Source organism: Prunus dulcis, chromosome 1, assembly GCF_902201215.1.
Source record: "Prunus dulcis chromosome 1, ALMONDv2, whole genome shotgun sequence".
In the NCBI taxonomy this organism is placed as follows: domain Eukaryota; kingdom Viridiplantae; phylum Streptophyta; class Magnoliopsida; order Rosales; family Rosaceae; genus Prunus; species Prunus dulcis.
Window position 1 is genome coordinate 35,486,175 of NC_047650.1, and position 23,624 is coordinate 35,509,798.

Genomic DNA, 23,624 nt, shown 5'->3' on the forward strand with positions numbered 1-23,624 from the left:
CTTCAGTTCCAGTGACGTGCATTGAAACACATTACCTCGACGTCGCTTTTCCGTCATTCCTCGGATCTACATTCCCAAGAACCAAACCACCATATACAGATTTAGCGTCTTCCACACGCACCAATCCCTGACCGAAAACTCCCTCTCAACTCTCAATACAAAAATTTTCTCTTTCACGTCCACAGTCGACTTCATCCAATCCACAAAAACCACAATTTTCGACCACTTTCCGGGAACCAAACACTCCGACAAGCCACAACCACACCGAATCCCAAATCACCATCATGAACTGAAATCCAAAACCCTAGGGCTCGGTTCTCGGCTCGGCGTTGCAATGGACAAGGAAACCGAAATCCTCTCGCGCTTAGCCGCGAACCATCTCTATCTCGCCCAATTTGAGCCTCTTCGAGCGATTGTCGTTGCTCTCCGAGCTCGAAACCCCGACCTCGCTCTTGCCGTGCTCCAAACCATCGTCGCTCACTCGGGTCGCTTCGAGAACATTCTCTGGTCAAAATCATGCCCATCACCAGCTCTGCTCACTTACTTATCGACCCTTGAACTGTTGCAATTCGATAACGCTTCGTCGGTATGGAGCTTCGATCCCGAAACCCTGCGATTGCGCGCCGAGTTCTTGTTGTTAGTTCAGAATTTGATCGACCGCGTCTCGGAGAGTATGCGGAAGAATTTTGATTTGGAGAGCATAGAGAAAGAGAAGGAGAAAGAAGGATTAGGCGAGAGCGAGAGTTTCGAAGAGCGAGCAGAGTTTTTGGGTAAGAGTGAGGATACTGGCAAGGATTTGAGAGATGCCAGTGGTGAATTGGATAGCTGTGTGAGAATTTTGGATAGGGTTTTGGAATTGGGCGTAAATAGATTGAAGCCAGACTCCGTAGTAGTAGGTGCTGCTGATACTGATGATGGGAGTGAAAATGGGGCTGCAGGCGTTGTATCTATTGAGGAAGGCGAATTGATGTGTTTGAGGAGTGTAGTTTGGGAGAACCGTGATGTTTTTGACGCGTTGTGTTGGAATATACAGAGCCAAGTGAGGGGATGGGAGGGATATGATTCTTCGGGTTTAGCAATAACGTTGAGGAGGGATGAAAATGCAGGGGAAATGTCCAAGGAGGATTTGAAGGTTCTTGGTTTGATACAAAGGAGTGTTCAGTTAGCTCACTTGGATGCTATGAAAGAGTGCATGAAGGATGGTGATGTGGATGGAGTGGTTTCGCGTATTCATTTTCTTCACCTTGATTATGGAGTGGAGGAGACTGAGTATCGGTATGTTTATAAAATTTGAACGGATTATTATTTGTACAATATGTGTAGTGTTTTTATAGATTATGGTTTGTACTTATCTCAGTGCCACTTACGCTCTATCTTGCACAATTGTTTCATTATCTAGTTAGAATTTAAACCTGCGCTAAACCGTTTCAAAGAAGAAACCATTGATACCAAGATTAAAGGTTTGTGGTTCTGTTCAATAGTCTTCTACAGTTGGTAGGCAAATATGAAGATTGACACATATTTTATGTTTTTTTGCTTCTGGGCCTAGTTGTTTGGTTTGTCATAAATGTGATAGATAGGTATGAGGAGGATTGGTCAGTTTAAGAAAGCTTTTATACATGTTACTTTGAAGATGCTTCATGAATTGTGGGCCATCTTAGGAGTGGTGTCTGTGGTGTTCAGATGTGAGATTAGGTTTATGTGTTACTGCATCTTGGATGAATTTTGAGAATGGCAATATCAGAAAAGGAAGTAGTTATTATTAGGGTATCTTCTCCTTGAAATACCAAAAGTGGCCTTAGGATGTACTGCTTACTTTCTTCTAGAATTTTTTTTCCATTCACTCTTGATGTTCCTTGCAGCATGGTTTTGCAAGATCTCCTCAAGATGGTGTCATCAGGAAAGGAGGGATATGGAGATTCTTGGCGTAACATGCGAGAAAAATTACTGTGGATTTATAGCACGGCTATTGCATCAAATTGTGGACATCTTGTCGAAATGATACAAGTAATGTTTGCCATTTTGCTTATAATGGATTTTGCATGGTACAAGTCTTTGTCAGCAAATTGTTTAAAATATGCCAGTAGTCTTGCAATTAATTTTCTATGAGATGATTTTGCTGAAGGATCCTGGTTAGGTCCTTACACGATGCATACCATAACTTGTTAAAGCTAAGCTGAGGATGTTTGGAAAGCTACAATACCTAGTTGGAAAGGATAGTTATCTCCTTTTCTTTTTTTCTTTTTTAAATTTATTTTTGTGTGCATGGTCGAAGTTGGAATGCTTTCCCTTGTTGAAGTTTTGCAGCAAACACATCTCAAAACCACATAAATTCATGGATATGTATGTAGAAAACTGGTTAAGTCTGAACTAGGTAGATTAGTTCAGCCAGTTTCATAAGGTCTGTAGATTGTTCGAATCTATTAGGTGGTTATTCTGATGTAAGAAGCTAATGGTTATAATAAATGGCAGTTTTTCTTCTTCTTCTTTTTAATACATATCATGGTCGCCGGGATTTTTTTATATAAAATAAATTATTTAACCTGTGTTGAGATGTATTTGAACATTAACAATCAGTCATCTTGTATTTTTTATCATTCATTGGGTCCCATTCAATATGTATTTGTATTACTTTTGAGCCATGCATTCTTGGAGGGTAATATTGACTTGGTAGGTGGCTTCCTGCAGGCTCTTCAAGATGACTTACTCTCAAAAGAGATTGAGGTGTACAGATCTCTTGATAACAACCAGATTCCACCACCTCTGGAACGTCTTCAAAGATATCATGTAGAATTGAATCCCGATACAGAAACTTCTACCTTCAACACTGTAGTTGGATTTTGCATGAGAGACATGTATCATTATGCTCGTGTTTCGGGTTTACATGTCCTTGAATGTGTCATGGACACTGCTTTGTCTGCTGTAAAGAGAGAGCAGCTTCAAGAAGCTAGCAATGTATGTGCCTAGTTTTATGTTTAAATTGAATATGTGAGTAAAATGGTATTCTAATTATTATTTGGGATCAGTTATTGCATTATTTGATGCTGGATTGCTAGTATAGTTACAAGCCTTTCTTGTCCATATATGTGCAGATTCTTTTATTGTTTCCCCGCCTTCAGCCCCTGGTAGCCACCATGGGTTGGGATTTATTATCTGGAAAAACTACAGCACGAAGGAAATTAATGCAACTGCTGTGGAGAAGTAAATCACAAGTTTTTCGGCTGGAAGAATCTTCTCTTTATAGTAATCTATCTGATGAGGTACTGCCCTTAAAGTCTTCCTTGTGATACTCTTGTGGCATGATATCATTGTTATTATTCAAAGGAAATATGTGACTGTATGTGTTATTCATTGGCAGGTATCTTGTGTGGAGTATCTTTGTGATTCTTTATGTTATCAGCTTGATCTTGCCTCTTTTGTTGCCTGCGTCAATTCTGGTCAATCATGGAATTCAAAATTATCATTGATGTTGTCTGCTAAAGAACAAATAGCATTCAGTAGTGAAGATCACCAGTTAGACCCTTTTGTTGAGAATTTCGTATTGGAAAGGCTTTCGGTTCAAAGTCCACTTCGGGTAAGTCCTCAAAATAATCTTATTGTGGCCTAGTTCTTTGTTCTTTTTAGAAGGAAAACTATATCTTATTAAAAACTGAGAAAGAAAAACAAGAAGAAAGATGGGCTAGATCCCATCAAAATCAGACCAACAATCATGGCATGACATATAAAATCAGTTTACATTCAACCCAAAACTCTGTCCAATCGACATGAGAGAGTCTTTGAAATGCTTCAACAAATACACTCCAAGAAAAGCTAAAATTGTAATTCTATTATATCCCAATGTAAATCCACTTCCTCCACCATATCATGAAAAACGTATTATTTCTTTCAAATTAAACAATCCACATAGAAGCCAACACCATGTGATGATTTATGTAAATGTCTATGCTAGCATCTTTTTTAAATTATTTTTTGATTTTTATGTGCATTTGCATTACAATTATGTTATACATTAATATAATAATACTATTATATTGTGTTGTAACTCGTAAGTTTGTAGCAATTTTTCTCTGCATAAAAATTGTCTTTTGATCTCTGAACATGTTCAATTCCCATCGCAGTTTTCACCTTACCTTCATATGTTAAGGGTTTTGCTGGGTATTTTCTTTTTCTATGCCAGTTAGTAATGAATCATTGCCTTCACATGAAAAATGCAAAAACATTGACTCAGTGCTTGTTAAAGAGAAATTCAACTTTCAAAAATAACCCATAGTTCCTTGATGATGGTGTTGACATTATAAAATGAAACTCCAAATATTTTCTGTATCTGAACTCTGAAGAATTATTGGCATGTCAGGCACAATAAGGTTGTATTCTAAACAAATTATTTTTACTAAAAAGGAAAAATAATTTATCACAAATTCTTATTGTGGACATGCCTAATGATTGCTATTTCAGAAAGCTTCACTGAACAATCATTTACCATTTTCCCCTGAATTATATTTCTTTAGAAATGCTAAAGATATAGTTAGCATTGTAGTGTACCCTTTTTTTTTTTTTTTTATTTATTTATTTAAAAACACTTTTGTATTGAATGTTGGAATGTGACGGGTGCATTTTCTGTAGGTATTGTTTGATGTTGTTCCAGGCATAAAGTTTCAGGAGGCTATTGAATTGATCAGCATGCAGCCAATTTCTTCTACTTTAGAAGCCTGGAAGAGGTGTGTATTCTTGTATCATAGCTAAGTGGGTACTAGAACTAGTGTTACTTTGTTGTGCACGATTTATTTTGTCATCATGTATTACTCAAGGATGAAAAGAAATCATCTTGTGTGGGAAGTGAGCTGGGGTTGACAATGCTGCCATCCTTTTATGCTACTTTATTTATTTACTCATATATTTGGATATCTAAAATTAGTTGGTTTTCCTTTTTTCTTCTTCTTTGTGGTGATAATAGAGATATCTGTATATGAAGCTGGGGCTGGGGATGTGGGACCAATTGTGCACTCTATGTATTTCATATTTTTGTCATTTTGGGATTTGACATGCTTTTCTTAACATGTTGATGTTTTCGCGTTTCTCCATTCTATTTTATTATATGGTAGGATGCAGGATATTGAACTTATGCACATGCGGTATGCTCTAGATTCAGCTGTTCTTGCGGTTGGAGTGATGGAAAGGACTATGACTGGTGAAAGAGAAAGTCTTCATCAAGTTGCATTTGACCATTTGAAAGATCTGCAGAACCATTTGGAGGCTGTCAATGACATCCCTCGCAAGGTAGTCTATTGTGAATATGTTTTTTTTAGCCCAACATTTTCAATCCTAACTTCTTTTTGTGGTTGTTAAAACTGTTATTTTCTCATGTTTATGCTTGATAAGTACAACTTGCAATTACATGTCTAACATGTTTCCTCGGGCAAATCTGTTGCATTTTGTCTTTGAAAGTTGTTTTGTGTAAAATATAATCGCCGAAAACTGCATGAAAAAGAAATTATTTATCATTCATGTTCTGATGCTAGAGAATTAGCAACTGCTAAATGGATTGCATTTTGGTATTTTGTTCAAGTTTATTTTGAAGTTTCATGTTTTCCTTTGAAATCTAAATGCTCTCAATTTGTTCGTGATGTCATCAGTTTTATTAGTTTGCTGCATCTTTTTCCTGTTGTTCATTGTAATTATTTTATAATGCTTCTGTAATGATGCAGATCATGATGGCGAATGTCATAATTTCGCTTTTACATATGGATGATCTTTCTCTCAATTTGGCTCATTGTGCCTCACCAGGGAGCTATTCTGAATCACATTACACATGTTCTTCAGAACAAACTGATCTAACACGTGAAGAGGGAAACAAATTGGTTGTATCTTTCACGGGGAAACTACTTGATATATTACATCACTGTCTTCCTTCAACTATAACTGAACTAGATCATGCTCTAAGTGATGGCGTAAGTAGGGGTGGAAGACAAGCATTGGAGTGGAGAGCATCAATTGCTAAACATTTCATTGAAGAGTGGGAATGGCGGTTGTCAATTTTGCAGCGTCTTCTTCCTTTATCTGAACGCCAGTGGCGGTGGAAGGAGGCATTAACTGTATTACGTGCCGCACCATCTAAACTACTTAACCTGTGAGTTCTACAAGCCTTTTCTTCTTTGGGAATTTATATGATGATCAATTGGTTCTTGTGCATGAATTGCTTTTTGGATATTGGTTATAGGGTTTGCAAATGGGGGTTTATCCTATAAGAAAATGGTAGTTTATAACGATTATAAACTATATTGACCACCCAGGCCAAACAAAATATGATGACCTCATTTTCCAAATGATAGAAATAGATGCTGATATTTGAAGATGATAGTACATCATCAGTTAATATGAAGTTGATGACATCTTATTTTCTGAAGGTAAATATTATAGTTGTTCTTATATGTCTCAGTTGCATGCAAAGAGCAAAGTATGACATTGGGGAAGAAGCAGTGCATCGGTTTTCATTGTCTGCAGAAGATAAAGCTACCCTCGAATTAGCTGAGTGGGTGGATAGTGCCGTCAGAAGACAATCTGTATGATTCAGATCAAATTCCTTGAACTGCTTATTTTATGCTTGTCAGCTTTAACTATCTATAACCATCTTGCTTAAATAATATTGCTGAATCTTTGTTGTCTTTGGTTCCAAATTTACTTTACTTTCCTTTCTATGTGGACTTTTTTTGTGGTTTTGTTTTGTATTGCGGTGCCTTCATCAGTATTCTCTCATAAAATGGCCTCACTTTTCTGGCTTTTCTAGGTAGAAGATGTAGTCTCTCGTGCTACTGATGGTGGGACTTCTACAATACATGATCTGGATTTTTCTTCATTGCGCTCCCAGTTAGGTCCTTTGGCTGCAGTAAGTGCTTAGAGTGTTAAGTCTCTATTCCCCTTTGTCTTCAAGTGAGGTTGAATATTTAATCAATTCTCTAAGGTTTAGGCTGATATTCATAATATAACCTTGCAGATTCTTCTTTGTATTGACGTTGCTGCTACTTCTGCTCGGTCTGCAAAGATATCCCAGCAGCTTTTGGATCAGGCAATGCTCAAATAAACTCGGAAGATGAAGATACTGATATTTTGTCTTCATATATACTTGTCTTAGATTATTTTGTTTTCAAATTTTCTAATTTCCAGAAGATAAGTGGTGTTAAAAAATCCAATTAAAAATTTTACTGTTTTCTTGATGATATAGAAATTGCCCAAGCCACCTCTAAGTAGTCAGTAAATACTTTTACCAAACCAACATTTATGAGAAATCGATGTGAGGAGGATAATCTGAAAGTTTCACTGTCAGTTTTACTATTTTACTTTTCCACCCCTAAGCAGTCAGTAAATACTTTTACCAAACCAACATTTTTGTTATTATGGTCCTCCTAAACAAATGTCATTTCATGGTCTTTTTCCCTGTTCGAAGTTTTAGTTGTAAAACTTGATGCCATGTGTGAGAAATATTATGAGTTTGGAAGAAAGTAAATTTTGCCTCAATTGCTACTTTGGCTTTCCACTGGTACTGATTATTCACTCCTGGAGAAAACTCTCTCCATGTGTCACAACATCTAGAAATTTCATGTTCCCCCTAATTTGAAATTCTCTTAGGCTCCATTTAGATGGAGGTAACTGAAAGATAGGATTTGGATTTAACAAGGCTATGTTTAAAAAACTAGAAAACATCATGTTGGATGTATTTAGAATAACTAGATGTAGTATATTTGAAATGACTTTATGGAAGGAGCCATCTGGAATCCATTTGTTTTCCTCATTTCCTTCTTATTAATATTTTGGCATACATGGATTGTAGTAGTCTAAAAAAACAATTTAACCTTATAATGTCATCTAAATCCCTAGATTTGAAATTACTCCATTCAAATGGACCCTTATTTTCCTCCATATGGTTTCCAGTAGATCGGTTTTTGTGTTAGGGTGTAATTCAAGAGTCATATGGTCTCCAGTGGTTTGGTTTTACAGAAAGCTATGATTTGTTATATGTGCAGGCTCAAGTTCTGCTGTCTGAGATATATCCAGGAGTTTCTCCAAAGATAGGCTCCACTTACTGGGATCAGATCCTTGAAGTGGCAGTTATTTCTGTTTTAAAACGAATCCTTAAGCGTTTACATGAGCTCTTGGATCAGGTGAGATCTTGATTTTTTTTTTTTTTGGGGATAAAGAGTTCTTATTGGCCATTAAAGACTGCACTATCTAATTATGAAGGTTGTTTAATCAGGATTTAAACACAATAATTCGTTGCCATCCTATGGTTCTTCCATTTTTGTTTACTTCTTGGTGTTTACTATCTGTCCCTAATAGCTTCACTGTTTAGAATGCTTACTGCATTAAAACATTCTTGGTGTTTACTTCTTACTGTTAGTTATTGATCCTGGCTTCTTGATCTGCTCATCTAGGATAATCCTCCAGCCCTTCAGGTCACTTTGTCCGGCGAGATTATTATTGCCTCACCAAAGGAATCCCTCCGACTAGGACAACGGGAACGTGTTCTTGATATGCTACATCATATGATTGAGGATGCTCACAAGGGCAAGCGGCAGTTTCTCAGTGGTACATTTTATAGTTCCCCTTTTTCGTAGTGTGGAAGGAAGGGGAAATCTGCTCTATGGCTGCTCTGCTTCATATGGCTTAAACATAAATATGCTCTATGGCTGCTCTGCTTCATATGGCTTAAACATGTCTTTAATTTCACACAGGTAAGCTCCATAATCTTGCAAGAGCTGTGGCTGATGAAGAAACAGAGCTAAATTTCTATAAAGGAGAAGGCCCATCTGCTGAACAGAAGGTTCTTTCTGATCTTGACAAGGATGGAGTTTTTGGACTTGGGCTAAGAGTTGCCAAGCAGATACCTTCAAGTTCTGCAATTGGAGAAACAAGTGTGCAGCCTGTTGGTTATGATGTAAAGGACAGTGGGAAGAGATTTTTTGGTTCATTAAGTACCAAACCCATGACATATCTTTCACAGTTTATTCTCCATATTGCTGCAATTGGTGACATAGTTGATGGAACTGATACAACTCATGATTTCAACTTTTTTTCACTCGTGTATGAGTGGCCCAAAGATGTAAGATTATTTTCTGTGTTATTGAAGAATTCTTTGCTTTCTGCGTTTTGTTTTCAATAAAATTTTGGAATTGAGATTTGGTTCAAACAATCGGATATTTTTGGAAGCATCTTAATTTCAGGAACTGCGTAGATACTTAGGTTTAATTTCAAAAGAGAACCTCAAACTATACAATTACAACTATTGTAGATGCGACATGAAGTACTATGTTATATTGACTTTTAGGCACATCTATAATGGAAGCAAATGTGGAACTGATAAGTAGTTGTGCTAGTTTTTGTATGTAGCATTTCATGTTGTTTACCAGGAATGTCCCACTTGCTGAAACAGTAAATGTATACTTGATGAAGACAAAAAGTTTTAACTTTATCCCATGCTGCTGTTTGGTTGTCAAAAGTATCTTTTTCTTGAATACGATTGTTTTTTCTTATACAAAAAAAGAAGAAGAGAATGTATAATTAATGAAAATGAGGAAAAAGAAATGCAATACAAATTATATTTTCCATGTTACTCATATTTGTACAAGTTGAAAACTATGTTTTTTCTGTTAGAACCTATTCAAGTATAATACTCGTCTCATGAAAAACTGATTAGATAGATATGTGTAATAATTTTAATTTTCAGAAATACATGGTTTTTATGGATCGTTAATGTAATGGTAGCAATGATATATAAAGGGGTATTTGAAAACTATATTTTTTCTGTTAGAACCTATTCAAGTATAATATTCGTCTCATGAAAAACTGATTAGATAGATATGTGTAATAATTTTAATTTTCAGAAATACATGGTTTTTATGGATCGTTAATGTAATGGTAGCAATGATATATAAAGGGGTATTACTAGCTCTGTTTGATGCAGGACTTGCCAGTCTGTTTTTATTGTTTAATTTGATACCAATGAAATCTGATTGTTGAAGGTCTCATAGTTCTTAATTATGTGTCATGATCTATTTGACTTGGACTAACTTGAAAGCTGACAAGTTCTTTATGTTAGGAGTTGGCAAATTTCTATTTCTGCTGTATTATTGATATGCTCATGTATGGCTACTGTATTTTGCAGCTTTTAACCCGTCTTGTCTTTGATCGAGGCAGCACTGATGCAGCTGGTAAGGTAGCTGAGATTATGTGTGCAGATTTTGTCCATGAAGTAATTTCAGCATGTGTACCTCCAGTTTATCCCCCACGATCTGGTCATGGGTGGGCTTGCATTCCGGTCACTCCCACCTTCCCTAAAAGTGGCTCAGAAAATAAAGTATTGTCCCCCTCTTTCAAAGAAGCGAAGCCTAATAGTTACTGCCGTTCCTCATCATTGCCTGGAATCCCTCTATACCCTTTAGAGTTAGATATAGTAAAACATTTGGTTAAACTATCCCCAGTGAGGGCGGTCTTAGCATGTGTTTTTGGGAGTACCATTTTGTACAATGGCAGTGATTCTTCTATATCGAGCTCCTTGGACGGTGGATTGCTGCAGGCACCTGATGTTGATCGGTTGTTTTATGAGTTTGCTCTTGATCAATCTGAGAGGTTACTTTCATGCCTGTAAATTATTTTCCTTTGTCATTTACATCATGGTTTCCTAGTTTTTACTTGTTATTTTGACGTGCAGGTTCCCAACTTTAAACCGATGGATACAAATGCAAACTAACCTTCATCGAGTTTCGGAGTTTGCTGTAACCATTAAGCAAACTGCCGATGGTGGTGAGGCTAGAGCTGAAGCAAGAGCCATCAAGAGACTACGTGAGATTGATAGTGATACTGAGTCAGAAGTTGATGACATTGTTGGTAGCAGTAGTGTTTCAACAGCTTTACCAGACGCCAGTGGCCAAGATGGTGCAGCTACTGAACCTTGGGATGGTTCTTCAAAATCTGACGTTGCTGAGCTTGACACTTCAGTTTTCCTTTCTTTTGATTGGGAAAATGAAGAACCATATGAGAAAGCTGTACAGCGGTATTGTAGTTCTGTCTTGTTTCAACATTCATTCAAATAAACAATTACTCGTTCACTTCTTTTTCCTTTTTGGGTCTCAATACTTGTTCACTTCTTCAGCTGATTTTATTGTTGTCTTCTGCTGGTGTTCTGTATAAATGTTTGCTATACATTCTGGCATGTTTACTTTGAATTCTAAGGTGGGACTCACATTGCTAAGTCAATTTTTCAAATTGTATGACCTTCTAAGATGCATACTCAGAAATCTTCCACTAGACAGAAAGCATGATCGTATGACTGGTTCTAGTGCTGAAAAAGCAGAGTGAAAGAAGACTTTTCAGACATAAGGAATTTTATGAGAAATATATGCATGCATATGTTGGATTAGCGTCTTTAGTTTCTATGGAGTTTCGTGTATAAATTATCTGGTTTTGGAGAGCATATTTATCGGGAATTGCCCTTTATTTTTTTGGAGGGAGGGTGTGTTATTGGTGTCAATTCTGTTCTTCTTTTGTTTGCTTTTAGGATAATTTTGTCATCATGCTGACAATTGAAGGTGGCATTACTCTTTCCAGTCACTGATTGCTGTCAATTAACAGATTGATAGATGAAGGAAAACTCATGGATGCTCTTGCACTTTCTGATCGCTTTCTACGTAATGGAGCTTCAGATCAATTACTTCAGCTAATCATTGAATGTGGGGAAGAAAATCATTCAGTCGCTGGACTCTCTCAGGGTTATGGAGGCAATAGTATCTGGAGCAATAATTGGCAGTATTGCCTGCGGTTGAAGGATAAACAAGTGGCTGCTAGACTTGCTCTCAAGTATGTAATGTCATGGGTTTATAAGTTCCGTTGGTGAATGCTAGCTGATATGAAATATATTAAGATATTTTCCTTTGGCATCTATCATCTTTATTTTTTACATTTGTGGAGCAGTGCTTGGTTCTAGTAATAAAAATGTTCCTATTTGATATTTCAGATTTATATACATGGCCTTTTATTAATTTTTAAGTGATGCAGGAAGTTTATGAATCTATTGCGGTCTTTAATGAAAATGTCTTGTGTTCCTGTTAGTTGGAAAGAGTCAATTCCCCACTCGTTCCATCTTAGTCTCTTTTTTTGGTTCGGCTTGGTTCCTAGCATTACATGTTGTAAATCAGCTAAACCCTTTTCCCATTGTTGCACTGATGGTATATAGGAACAATTACGTGCTTCTTTCCATAGAATTTCTAGAGTCTTACAAGTTTTATTCCAGGTATATGCATAGGTGGGAGTTGGATGCTGCTTTGGATGTTCTCACAATGTGCAGCTGCCACCTACCTCAAAATGATCCCATTAGGAAGGAGGTACTGCTTTTTGATTTGATAAGTTGCTTATATTCTATTACTGCTAAATCTCTGTCTCGATTACCTGAAGCTTGATAAGGGTTCTCTATTTTGCATTAATTTTTCAACTATTTTTGGTTGATGATGTACTCCTTTTGGACGCATAGGTCATGCATATGAGACAAGCTTTGCAGAGGTACAGCCACATTCTAAATGCAGATGAGCACTTTAGCAGCTGGCAAGAGGTTAAAATTCTGGACTCTGTGGACTAAAATGAGAAGTGAAAATGATAGAGATATTAAGAGCATAGTTCTGCTAGTTTTTATTTATTTATTTATTTCATGGTAGCATGGATATCGTATTAATTTGGGTTTTATTCTCTCTTTTTGTTTTTATTTGTCCAATGTCAGGTTGAAGCAGAGTGTAAGGAAGATCCTGAGGGGTTAGCACTTAGATTAGCTGGAAAAGGAGCTGTTTCTGCTGCTTTAGAAGTGGCTGAAAGTGCAGGATTATCCATAGAATTGAGGAGGGAACTGCAGGGCCGGCAACTTGTAAAACTTTTGACTGCAGATCCTCTCAGTGGTGGAGGTCCAGCAGAAGCTTCACGATTTCTTTCTTCCCTACGTGACTCAGATGATGCTCTACCAGTTGCCATGGGTGCAATGCAGCTTTTACCTGATTTGCGGTCAAAGCAGCTGCTTGTAATTAGTTTTCTTTTTGGCAATATTCTGCTGGAAATTTATTTTGATCTCATAAAGTATAGTATTTGAGTTTTGAATTTCATATACCTCTTAGTTGTGATTTTTATTTTTATTTTTTACTTTTGTAAAGGTTCATTTCTTCCTGAAGCGAAGAGAAGGGAATCTTTCAGATGTTGAGGTTTCTCGGCTTAACTCATGGGCCTTAGGTCTTCGTGTTCTGGCTGCCTTGCCGTTGCCATGGCAGCAAAGATGTTCTTCCTTGCACGAGCACCCGCATTTGATACTTGAGGTTCTTCTGATGAGGAAACAGCTACAGTCTGCTGCATTGGTTAGATATCACTTCTTAAGTTCCTTCAGTCACACACGAATGTCTAGCATATTTTGTATTTAGAAAGATTTGAATACCATAAGATCATTTGTCACTACTTACTGCATGAAAGGCATAAAATTTGGATTGCGATTCCTTATCCAGTTTGGTGTTTTGCATGTTTTTCTGTGTTTGTAGTTCTCTGATGCTGTTACTTAATCAACATTTTTTTGCTTAACAGATTCTCAAAGAATTTCCTTTGTTGAGAGACAATAATGTCATTATTGCCTACGCTGCTAAAGCTATTGCTATCAGTATTAGCTCACCTCCAAGAGAATATCGAGTATCTGTTTCGGGGACTAGATTAAAGCAGAAAACAAGAACAGGTGCTCCTGTGAGGTCTTCTTTCACTAGCAGTCTAAATAACTTGCAAAAAGAGGCTCGCAGAGCTTTCTCTTGGGCTCCACGAAATACTGGAGACAGGGCCGCCCCAAAAGATGTTTACCGTAAAAGAAAGAGTTCTGGATTGACATCATCGGAAAAAGTAGCTTGGGAGGCCATGGCTGGTATCCAGGAGGATCGTGCTTCATCATATTCTGTTGATGGGCAAGAACGGCTTCCTGCTATTTCAATTTCTGAAGAATGGATGCTAACTGGTGATTCAACGAAGGATGAAGCTGTTCGTGCATCTCACCGATATGAAAGTGCCCCTGACATTACCCTTTTCAAGGTATTCTAGTGAAATAGGCTATACCTTTTGCATTTTAATTTGCAAAGCACCCCTAGATACATAATAAAGACAGTAAAGCTAAATATGTTCCTTGCTGTCCATAAAGCTAATAATGTTTCATACTGCCATTTGCTCCATTTCATATGTAGATATTATGGGAGAATCCATGGGTTAATCTTACATCGGTATTCTAACTTCTGAGGATTGCCAATTTCATAAGGGCACGCAAGCTTAATTATACACTTTCCCTGTATGACGTTTTCCTCTGATTTGTAACATTTTATGCTTGTATATCCAGTTAAAGTAGTGGGTTCTTCAGCATGCTGGGATCTTGTTTAGGCATGCTGCTTGGCTGACAGTTTGGTATTTATTTTTGTAGGCACTGCTTTCTCTATGTTCTGATGACTCTGTCTCTGCAAAGAGTGCATTGGATTTGTGTGTTAATCAGATGAAGAATGTGCTGAGCTCCCAACAATTGCCAGAGAATGCATCTATGGAAATAATTGGTCGAGCATATCATGCCACTGAGACGTTTGTACAGGTATACCTTCAGTAAGCTCTTACAACATGGTTAAAATTCCATAACCAACAAAGGCAGATCATGTATCTTTGCCTTGTAAAGACAGGGTTATGGTTTTGTTATGCAATCACCTTTATGTGCAGTTTAGTTGGTAATGCAGATTGCAATGCTAGTTCTCACCACATGCTTTTACAGGGGCTACTTTATGCTAAATCCCTGCTGAGAAAGCTTGTGGGTGGTAGTGATTTGTCGAGTAATTCTGAAAGAAGTAGGGACGCTGATGATGCATCCTCTGATGCTGGTAGCTCCAGTGTGGGCAGTCAGTCCACAGATGAGCTATCTGAAGTTCTCTTGCAGGCAGACATTTGGCTAGGACGTGCTGAGCTGCTCCAGAGCCTTCTGGGATCCGGAATTGCTGCTTCTCTAGATGATATTGCCGATAAAGAGTCATCTGCCTGTCTCCGTGATAGGTTGATTGTAGATGAACGGTACAGCATGGCTGTATATACATGCAAAAAGTGCAAGGTAAGTATCGTAGCTGGAAGTTGCTGTTAATTCTTCTGTTTTGTTTAGAGTATGTTTTTCCTTTGGCGTGATTATTTAAGGCATGTTGAGCTTATGAATATGTGGGGCTTCTGTCAGATTGATGTTGTCCCTGTTTGGAATGCATGGGGACATGCTTTGATTCGGATGGAGCACTATGCACAAGCTCGTGTGAAGTTCAAGTATGTTTAGTTTATATTTGGCATAAAAAGGCTAAGGATTTTTATTTTTTTGAATTTGGCATAAAAATGCTATGGCTTTATTGATCGATAGAAATGAACTATGTTTCCCCTTCTCTCTCTCTCTCTCTCTCTCTCTCTCTCTCTATATATATATATATATATATATATATATGGTACAGTTGCTTATTAATGTCATTTTCCCCCTTCTGATTTTTAGGCAAGCTCTTCAGCTATACAAGGCCGATCCTGCGCCTGTCATTCTCGAGATCATCAATACAATCGAGGGAGGTCCGCCGGTTGATGTTTCAGCTGTTCGTTCCATGTAAGATGCAATACAGCTTTGAAATCAGAAATTAAATTTTTAACTTGTGAGCGGGATGCTGTGTGAGCCGGGGTTTGAGACAGGTTTTTTTTCAAGCTAGGCTAGGTTTTAGAAGGTTTCTATAGGAGTTTGATAGCTCCTCCTATTTCCTAATGGCAGTATTGCTGAACATGTGCTGCGACTTTGTTTTAAAAAAAATGCAGTTCACATTATCACTAGGCTATTTCGCCTTAATAACAACTTAAAAGAACACATTATCATTGAAGGTTTTAGAATCCGATCTTCGTAGATGTGAAGGTTTACAATAAGCATGAGAAAGAAGAAACTCAACTCTATGCAGAAAGTCCTAAACTAAACTGAAAGTAATAGGCTTCAAGATTCTTTACAGGCTATTGAGCCTGTTTGCCAATCTGAAGTTGTTAAATTTGAGATGAGGTAATGTTCAAGAAGAGTTGAGTTTATCCATTGCGCGTGCATGATGTATGTAGCAGCCCTTTTCCTGGAATGGGAAAGGCATTTTTTCTTTAATTTAATATATATATATATATTTTAAGATTGACATCTATTTGTGTGGCCCTGGGCCTGGGATGAGAGGCACTGTAGTGTTGCTCATGTATCAGGTCTTGGTTTTTTTAATTGAGTTTCTGAACATGACCCTGTATGACATTTCCAATAGAATTTTGCTTATGTATCAGGTACCTTATGTATTCTGTGCACTGGAATTTTGATTCTGAATAAGTAAATCTATGCTTGAATTTTTCTCATGTAATGAACAAAAGGACAGGAGAAGAAACACTTTTCTGAAGCTAGTCATTATGTATAAACTGAAAATGCAACTTATACTGCAGGTATGAACATTTGGCTAAAAGTGCACCAACAATCTTGGATGATTCGCTTTCTGCTGATTCATATCTCAATGTGTTGTACTTGCCTTCCACATTTCCTCGTTCAGAGAGATCCAGGCGTTCTCATGAATCTGCAAATAATAATTCCACATATATTTCAGACTTTGAAGATGGACCACGCAGCAACTTAGACAGCGTTCGGTATGTTGAGTGTGTCAACTATTTACAAGAAGTAAGTTGCAACTTCCTTCTATGCTCAAGCTAGAGTTTCAAGTTTGATACATTTATGTCTAGCATCCCAGTTTACAGATTCTAAATGACAAGCATCTGAATGTTTAAACTTTGCATTTTGACGTTTTGTTTTCAGTCACATACATCAACAACAGTATGACTAAGGAATCTCATCATGAGCTACTTATATTACTTGCTAATTTTTGTAGTATTTCCTTTTTGCCTATCTTACCATTGCGTTTAATGATGTCCTCCACATTACCAAATTTCAGATTTATCTGATATCTCTAAATATTTAGGTGATACTGCATTTGAATGTGAGACTATAATGTTGGATTTGTTAGCAGCTGTGAAGTGAGACTAGATATTTCGAATTTTGAGCTTTTTTTAGCTTACCATTTTGAGTTGTTCTTTATTGTTTTTTATATTTTCTCTTGAGATTGTGGATTACTCTTTGTAATTAGCTTTCCTACTTCACTAAAATCCTATTTTCTTTAAAACAAAATTATTGCATTTGAATGAGTCTCTTTAGGTCAATGTTGAACCTTCGTGATTGGATGGTTGCCTGTATTGGATTGAGCTTAAATTTGGTTAATATTATGTTCATGATTAGAGCATTCAATCCAACACTAGGATTGACCAAAAACAAAATCTTGAAAATTTATTTAAATGGTGCAAACTTAACTGCTTTTTGGATTTTTTTTACTAATATCAGTTGATGTTGCCCGACACACATATCATAAGAAGTTCTGTTTTATTTGTTTTTGTTTGGTAACACAATTGATATTACATATTTAGGTGGTTCTTTCTTTATTTGTTTGTATCTTAGTGTTATGAATGGTAGTGTTCTTGCTACTTCCTTCTCCAGTTCTATTGCCAATTATAAACTTTATGTTTTTGTTCATATAATCAGGTTCTTGTATGTAACTTTTTGCAACCCTTTGCAGTATGCACGACAGCATTTGCTCAATTTCATGTTTAGGCATGGCCATTACAATGATGCTTGCATGCTGTTCTTTCCTCCAAATACTGTTGCCCCACCTCCTCAGCCATCAACAGTGGGGGTGGCATCTTCGTCCTCATCCCCTCAAAGACCAGACCCTTTGGGAACTGATTATGGGACTATTGACGATTTGTGTGATTTGTGTATTGGTTATGGCACAATGCCTATTTTGGAAGAAGTGATTTCAGAAAGAATGACATCTGCAAACCCGAAAGATGTAGCAGTAAACCAGTATACTGCTGCAGCCCTTGCCCGTATTTGCATCTATTGTGAAACTCATAGGCATTTCAATTATTTATACAAGTTTCAGGTAAAGTTTTCACTTAATGGGTTTTACTTGTACTGAAATGAGGATAGTATAACAATTTAACTAAAGATGTTTCTTGTTGTGTCTTCAACATATTAATAATATTCGTTGCATGACACAAATAGTAAGCAGTGCGACCCCTCTTACACAGTAAGTAGAGGGCTGATGATACCCAAATACTATCAGCGCCTATATTTCTTCAGTGCAACCCCACTAAACGTGGCTTGTTCATGTGTTTTATCAAGAATTCTTCATAAGCATTTATTCCAATCTTCTGGTCCATTTTTTCTTCCACTTGTAAACTATCCCAACACAAAGTCCATGCTTGTATCCTTCCATGGTGCTATAGCAATGGACAGTGGGGTTATTTTGCAACCCATTAACTACGGAGTTTTTAAAAACTCTTGAGCACCCAAGTGTCTCCCTCCTTGGATTTGAGAAAAGTCTTCATCCTTAATTGGGTCAAGAACCTTTTTAAATCCACCGTTATAAAAGATAAAGATGTTTTCTCCAAGGCGGACAGTCTTCTTGTAAAACACCATGGTCTTGCTGAATAAAGAGGGCAAGCTTCTATGTCTACCACCCCGCATAAGACTTCATCAAAATAGTTAATGGAAAAAGGAACAAGGCATGGTTTTATTACCTAAAATTTCAGGACGAACCATATTGATCAGTGTTCCATCTTCTTTTTTTCACTATTTATTCACTTAATTGTTTATTTGTTTGCAGTATACATTTAACTTGGGGAAGTTTTGATCTTATAAATGTCCTGTTAGAATTTATTGCTTGAAGGTTCATCATTTTGTATTTTTATTTTCTTTTAGTTGAATTCAGAAATTTACTCCATCTTTCAGGTTATTAAGAAGGACCACGTTGCTGCTGGACTTTGCTGCATCCAATTGTTTATGAACTCATCTTTGCAAGAGGAAGCTATAAAACACTTGGAAAATGCCAAGGTATGCTTTTATTTATTGCTTTTGGACCACCTTAATTGTTGAACTATTTGCAGGATTGTTCCTATGCATTTGGATGTATAATGGCAGGGGAATTTCAACCCTATCGTTTGGGATTAGGTCTAAGTTTGCAGTAGATTGGGCAAGTGTAGGTTAGAAGTTTTTTATTCAGTTTTATTATCCAATCAAGCTTCCCAAAGTGTGATGACATTTCCCTAATTCATTCGATTAATGCTTGACAGGTAAATTACATTTTAGAGAATTGCTGATAAAATGTATATGTTTCACAGGAAAGCTTTGACCCTGATAGCACCTTTGGCTTACAAATTTAGAATTGTTCATAATAACAATTGTTGAATACGTCCAGATTATGTTTCACTTCTGAAGAGCCTGGTGATGCAATCATTGTATAAAAATGATATTACCTTTGTGTGTGCGTATTAGTTACCTAAACATGTTAGTGTTTCAAATGTACTGAATTTGTAGTAGTTGCCTGTATATGTTTGTCATGTTGTTCATTTATCTTTTGTTGGTTGTAGATGCACTTTGATGAAGCGTTATCAGCACGATACAAAGGTGGAGATTCTACTAAGCTTGTGACGAAGGGTGTTAGAGGAAAAAGTGCCTCTGAAAAGCTCACTGAAGAAGGACTTGTCAAGTTTTCGGCTCGGGTAGCAATTCAGGTGATTACATGATTCAAATACTATACTCTCTTAAACACTGTAAGCTTAGTTTTTTCTTGATAGGTCAGGGCCTGCCCTTCTTGACTCTATGTTGATTAATCCACTGGCAAGTAGATTGTGCCTTTTTCTAAAGATAGACGGTTCCCGTAATTTTGAAAAACAGAGACAGCTGGCATTCTTAAAGTTACTTGTATGCACATTATTTTGTGAGTGAAAATGCACAGACAAGTGGGTATCTAATTGCCATGTGTAATCTCAAAAGCAGAGATGGAAACAGTCTAAAGTTAGATTTGGAGAAGAGATACACATGAGAATTAATCCATCACGAGATTCATTGACCTATGCTTAAGGGCATGCTCACATATATGCACATTTGACCAAGACATGCACACTACCAGAAAACTTAGAGAGCTTGTTGCCAAATAGACGCACCGTTATCTGCTTCTTAATAAGTTATGAAGAAACTACATTTTCTATGGCAATTTAAAATACTGTGAACTGTGTTGATGATTTGGCCCTGCCTAAGGTATCTAATTTTATGAAGAAAAAAAAAAAAAAAAAATCCATGGTAGTTTAGTACATTGTAATCTGTATGGATCAAACGAATATCTGACTTATGAATATGTATCTATTTGGTTGGAACTGATATCCAGAATCTAGTTAATTCAGTAAACAGCTTGTTTGGTATTAGTCTCTCATGTTTCCTGTGGGTTTATTGTATGGCAGGTCGAAGTTGTGAGATCCTATAACGATTCAGATGGACCTCATTGGAAACATTCACTTTTCGGAAATCCAAATGATCCTGAAACATTCAGGTTCGAGTCATTTTACTTACTGCTGGGCTTAGTGATCTCTTTAGTTTTTTATGATAGTGAAGAAACCAATCACTTCACTGTCCCAAGCTGTTTCTTTTGCGTTGTATTTTCATATATTTGTATATATTGCACAAGCAACAAGCATGACTAGAATTCCAAGTTATAAAGACATTATGTCTTTTGTTTCTACAAGGGGTTTTAAACAGTTTTGTTTTCTGAAATAGTTAATTAATATCAATTCATGTTAGCGAGTTAAAGAAAAAACTATTGAGCAGCGTGTCGTCGGTAGTTAATATGCATTTGTCTTTTAGTTTGTCTTCCTTAATGCGAATGTGTCACAAAGTTGACCTTAGGCCTGTTGGGGGTTCTATTACGATTGTTGGTGTCATGTTCTTTAAAAATGTTCTTCTGCCATGGTATATGGTACTTGTGAAATATTTTGATATGATGGTGAGGAAAGTCACACCTTCTCCACCTCCTTTTTGCAGGAGAAGGTGCAAAATTGCTGAGTCTCTTGTGGAAAAGAACTTTGATTTGGCTTTCCAAGTGATTTATGAATTCAATCTTCCAGGTAGCCATTGCATAATGATTTCATTTTCAATCCCGCCTTTCTCTCATGAAGTAATTGATTAGCTTCTAGGATTAATGCATCTTCTCATAAATTTCAGCTGTGGATATATATGCTGGGGTAGCTGCATCTCTCGCCGAGAGAAAAAGAGGTAGTCAACTGACTGAATTCTTTAGAAACATAAAAGGGACCATTGATGATGATGATTGGGACCAGGTAATGTGATCTACATCTCTTAGTAGATTGTATGTACTGTTTGTAAAATGACTAGAAAACTTACAGTTTATTAGTTTCTTGGGTTAGTTTTAGTTGGCTTAAGAGTTGAAATGATTATAACATAGATGGTTTTTGACTAATCAAAATTTTTATTCTAAACATACAAAGAGAGCATGGAAATTGGAGAACTGAAAAACGTCTTGAAATTGAAAGAGTTTATATAGTTTGAATCATCATTCATTGATGCTCTTCAGTAGATTTAGTTTGAAGTAAACTAGATGAGGAGTTGTTGGTCATGTACTTCTTATTGTATTGTAAGACCAAAAGGAAAAGAAAATTTTATTTTCACTCAAGTATTGCAATATGTATTTGTGTGTGTTTTATCTGGCTATATCTGGTGCAATTATCGATTAACTCACTTATAAGACATCCCAATTCAAAGGTAGCTTGTGACTACTAATCACCACAATAAATGAGGAAAATGGTGAGAATTTCGTCATCCTCAGTATTATTTCAAACTTTCTACTAACGGAAGAGGAACAATTCAAAGATAGCTGAAATAACTCTAAATTATTCTGATCATTGGTAGATTAATAATAAACTGATTCTTGAAATAAAATTTTAGCTGGCAACATGTTTTCAGCCTAAGGTTTATATCTTGCATACTTCTAAACTGTAATTTTGTTGTAAAACTGGTTTTCTGTGTCTCCCAATCAGCCTACTCTTTGTGGAAGCTGGAAACTAGTTCAATTTCTGTTCTTTGTTTCTAAATTTAATAAAAAGTGTATTTTTGAATTGATGTAGGTCCTGGGTGCTGCAATTAACGTATATGCTAACAAGCACAAAGAACGCCCTGACCGTCTCATTGACATGTTGACCAGTAGCCACAGGTAATGGTTTCTTTCAGTACTCCTTGTTGTCATTATTCATAACTGTACAGAAGATCTGTGATTTTAAGTAGATTTTGAGGACATTAAATTATTAACTTTTATGTGTTTTTACTTTTTAAGGCATTTCATAGTATTGGTGGTGATCTGTCAGTGTCATTAACCCATTGCTGCTTGAGACCTGCTTTAGGTTCCCATTATTGTTCAAAAGTATCACTTTACCATTGTGGTTATTGATCAAGTTAATAATTAATGGATCCAGACCTCAACATTTATGACCATATATGCCTGCCCCATCCTTTGTTGGCTTCTACTTGCATACTTCCGTATGTGGTCTCTTTTTACGGCACTCAATAATTACTGTATAGAACAAGTCTTTGGATGAATGCTGAAATAATGTTTTTTTTGGGTCAATTTTTCCAAGCAATTAACAATGTCATTCTTGAGTTAGCTGCTTTAGTTTTACGGCACTGGGATACTGTTAACTTTGATTAGTTGAACTTTGGTGCTGAGAAATTTGTTCCGTGCTTTTTTTGTATTTGACTTGTATATGCAGGAAGGTTCTGGCTTGTGTGGTTTGTGGTCGTCTAAAAAGTGCATTCCAAATTGCTTCTCGTAGTGGCAGTGTAGCTGATGTCCAATATGTAGCTCATCAGGTTACCTTTCTTTCCTCAGAAAATCTCCCATATCTCCCACACTATACTTTTCATCTATTAAAACTGTGATGTGGCAGACATAGGAGATTAGAGAAGATGATAATGCGCCTATCACAAAAGAATCCATGGAAAAAGGACATTATAGGTGTTTATGTTTTTTACTTGTTTAGGGCTGTTTTGGTTTGGAATCCAAAAACAATTACATTTGGATTACAGTTTGAGTTTTTTTTTTTTAATATAATATAAATATTTTGCCTAAAAATTGAAACCCGGTTTTACGTCTTTGATTCTTGTTAAATCAGCTCACCCGCTCCTATACTATATTTATTCATATAGTTATGCCAACATTTTTTGCAGGCATTACATGCTAATGCACTTCCTGTGCTCGATATGTGTAAACAATGGTTGGCCCAGTACATGTGAAATGTTGCTTGAGGAAATTACGACCAATACAAATTAGGGTTGGCCTTGTTTAGTTAGTTTTCAAACTTTGCTGCACTCAGAAAGGTTGAAAGCCATGGAGCCTGGTCAAAGATAGTGGAACCAGTTGCTACTAGAACGGCGTGGTGCTGAATCTGATAACTGGTGATACATGAACTTTGAACACATAAGGCATTTGTCTTCCTTGGCGTTTGCTCCTGCCACAAATTTTTGTTTTGTATTGTCCCACCGGCATTGCCGAAGCTGCTATTGACGCATTGAGTTAGCTGTGTCTTATTGTGAATGTTCGGCAACTTTGCTCAAGTTTGAAAACATGCATAGGGAACATCATATGAAAAGGCCGAACGGATATCGAAAATAATTC

At 36.7% G+C, this 23,624-nt stretch overlaps 1 protein-coding gene across 2 annotated transcripts; it reads left to right on the plus strand.

The window, feature by feature from the left end:
* The first annotated feature begins 2 nt into the window (after positions 1-2).
* Positions 3-23,528, plus strand: LOC117616720. Of its 2 annotated transcripts, XM_034346154.1 has the most exons (36): positions 4-1,275; positions 1,863-2,007; positions 2,689-2,955; positions 3,093-3,260; positions 3,359-3,574; positions 4,624-4,718; positions 5,103-5,277; positions 5,706-6,127; positions 6,437-6,560; positions 6,785-6,883; positions 6,992-7,063; positions 8,019-8,156; positions 8,427-8,580; positions 8,727-9,094; positions 10,157-10,620; positions 10,703-11,044; positions 11,623-11,847; positions 12,281-12,371; positions 12,518-12,595; positions 12,761-13,051; positions 13,182-13,379; positions 13,600-14,088; positions 14,468-14,629; positions 14,804-15,133; positions 15,251-15,333; positions 15,551-15,655; positions 16,504-16,732; positions 17,679-18,044; positions 18,896-18,997; positions 19,534-19,677; positions 20,404-20,492; positions 20,981-21,063; positions 21,161-21,276; positions 22,081-22,166; positions 22,720-22,819; positions 23,177-23,528. In XM_034346154.1, the coding sequence occupies exons 1-36, from the start codon at positions 335-337 to the stop codon at positions 23,240-23,242; spliced, it is 7,623 nt and encodes a 2,540-aa protein (XP_034202045.1). In that variant the 5' UTR covers positions 4-334; the 3' UTR covers positions 23,243-23,528. The 2 variants fall into 2 exon arrangements, 1 of the variants encoding a protein (XP_034202045.1); XR_004584179.1 differs by lacking the exons at positions 20,981-21,063; positions 22,720-22,819; positions 23,177-23,528 and having other exon boundaries at positions 3-1,275.
* Positions 23,529-23,624: the final 96 nt, after the last annotated feature.

What these genes read in the sequence shown, in the direction of transcription:
- LOC117616720 (XM_034346154.1), top strand. Translation starts at nt 335, where the DNA reads ATGGACAAGGAAACCGAAATCCTCTCGCGCTTAGCCGCGAACCATCTC. An exon ending in AGTTAGGTCCTTTGGCTGCA is followed by an intron (nt 6,884 to 6,991) that starts GTAAGTGCTTAG and finishes ATAACCTTGCAG; the next exon opens with ATTCTTCTTTGTATTGACGT. An exon ending in ATGTTGACCAGTAGCCACAG is followed by an intron (nt 22,167 to 22,719) that starts GTAATGGTTTCT and finishes TTGTATATGCAG; the next exon opens with GAAGGTTCTGGCTTGTGTGG.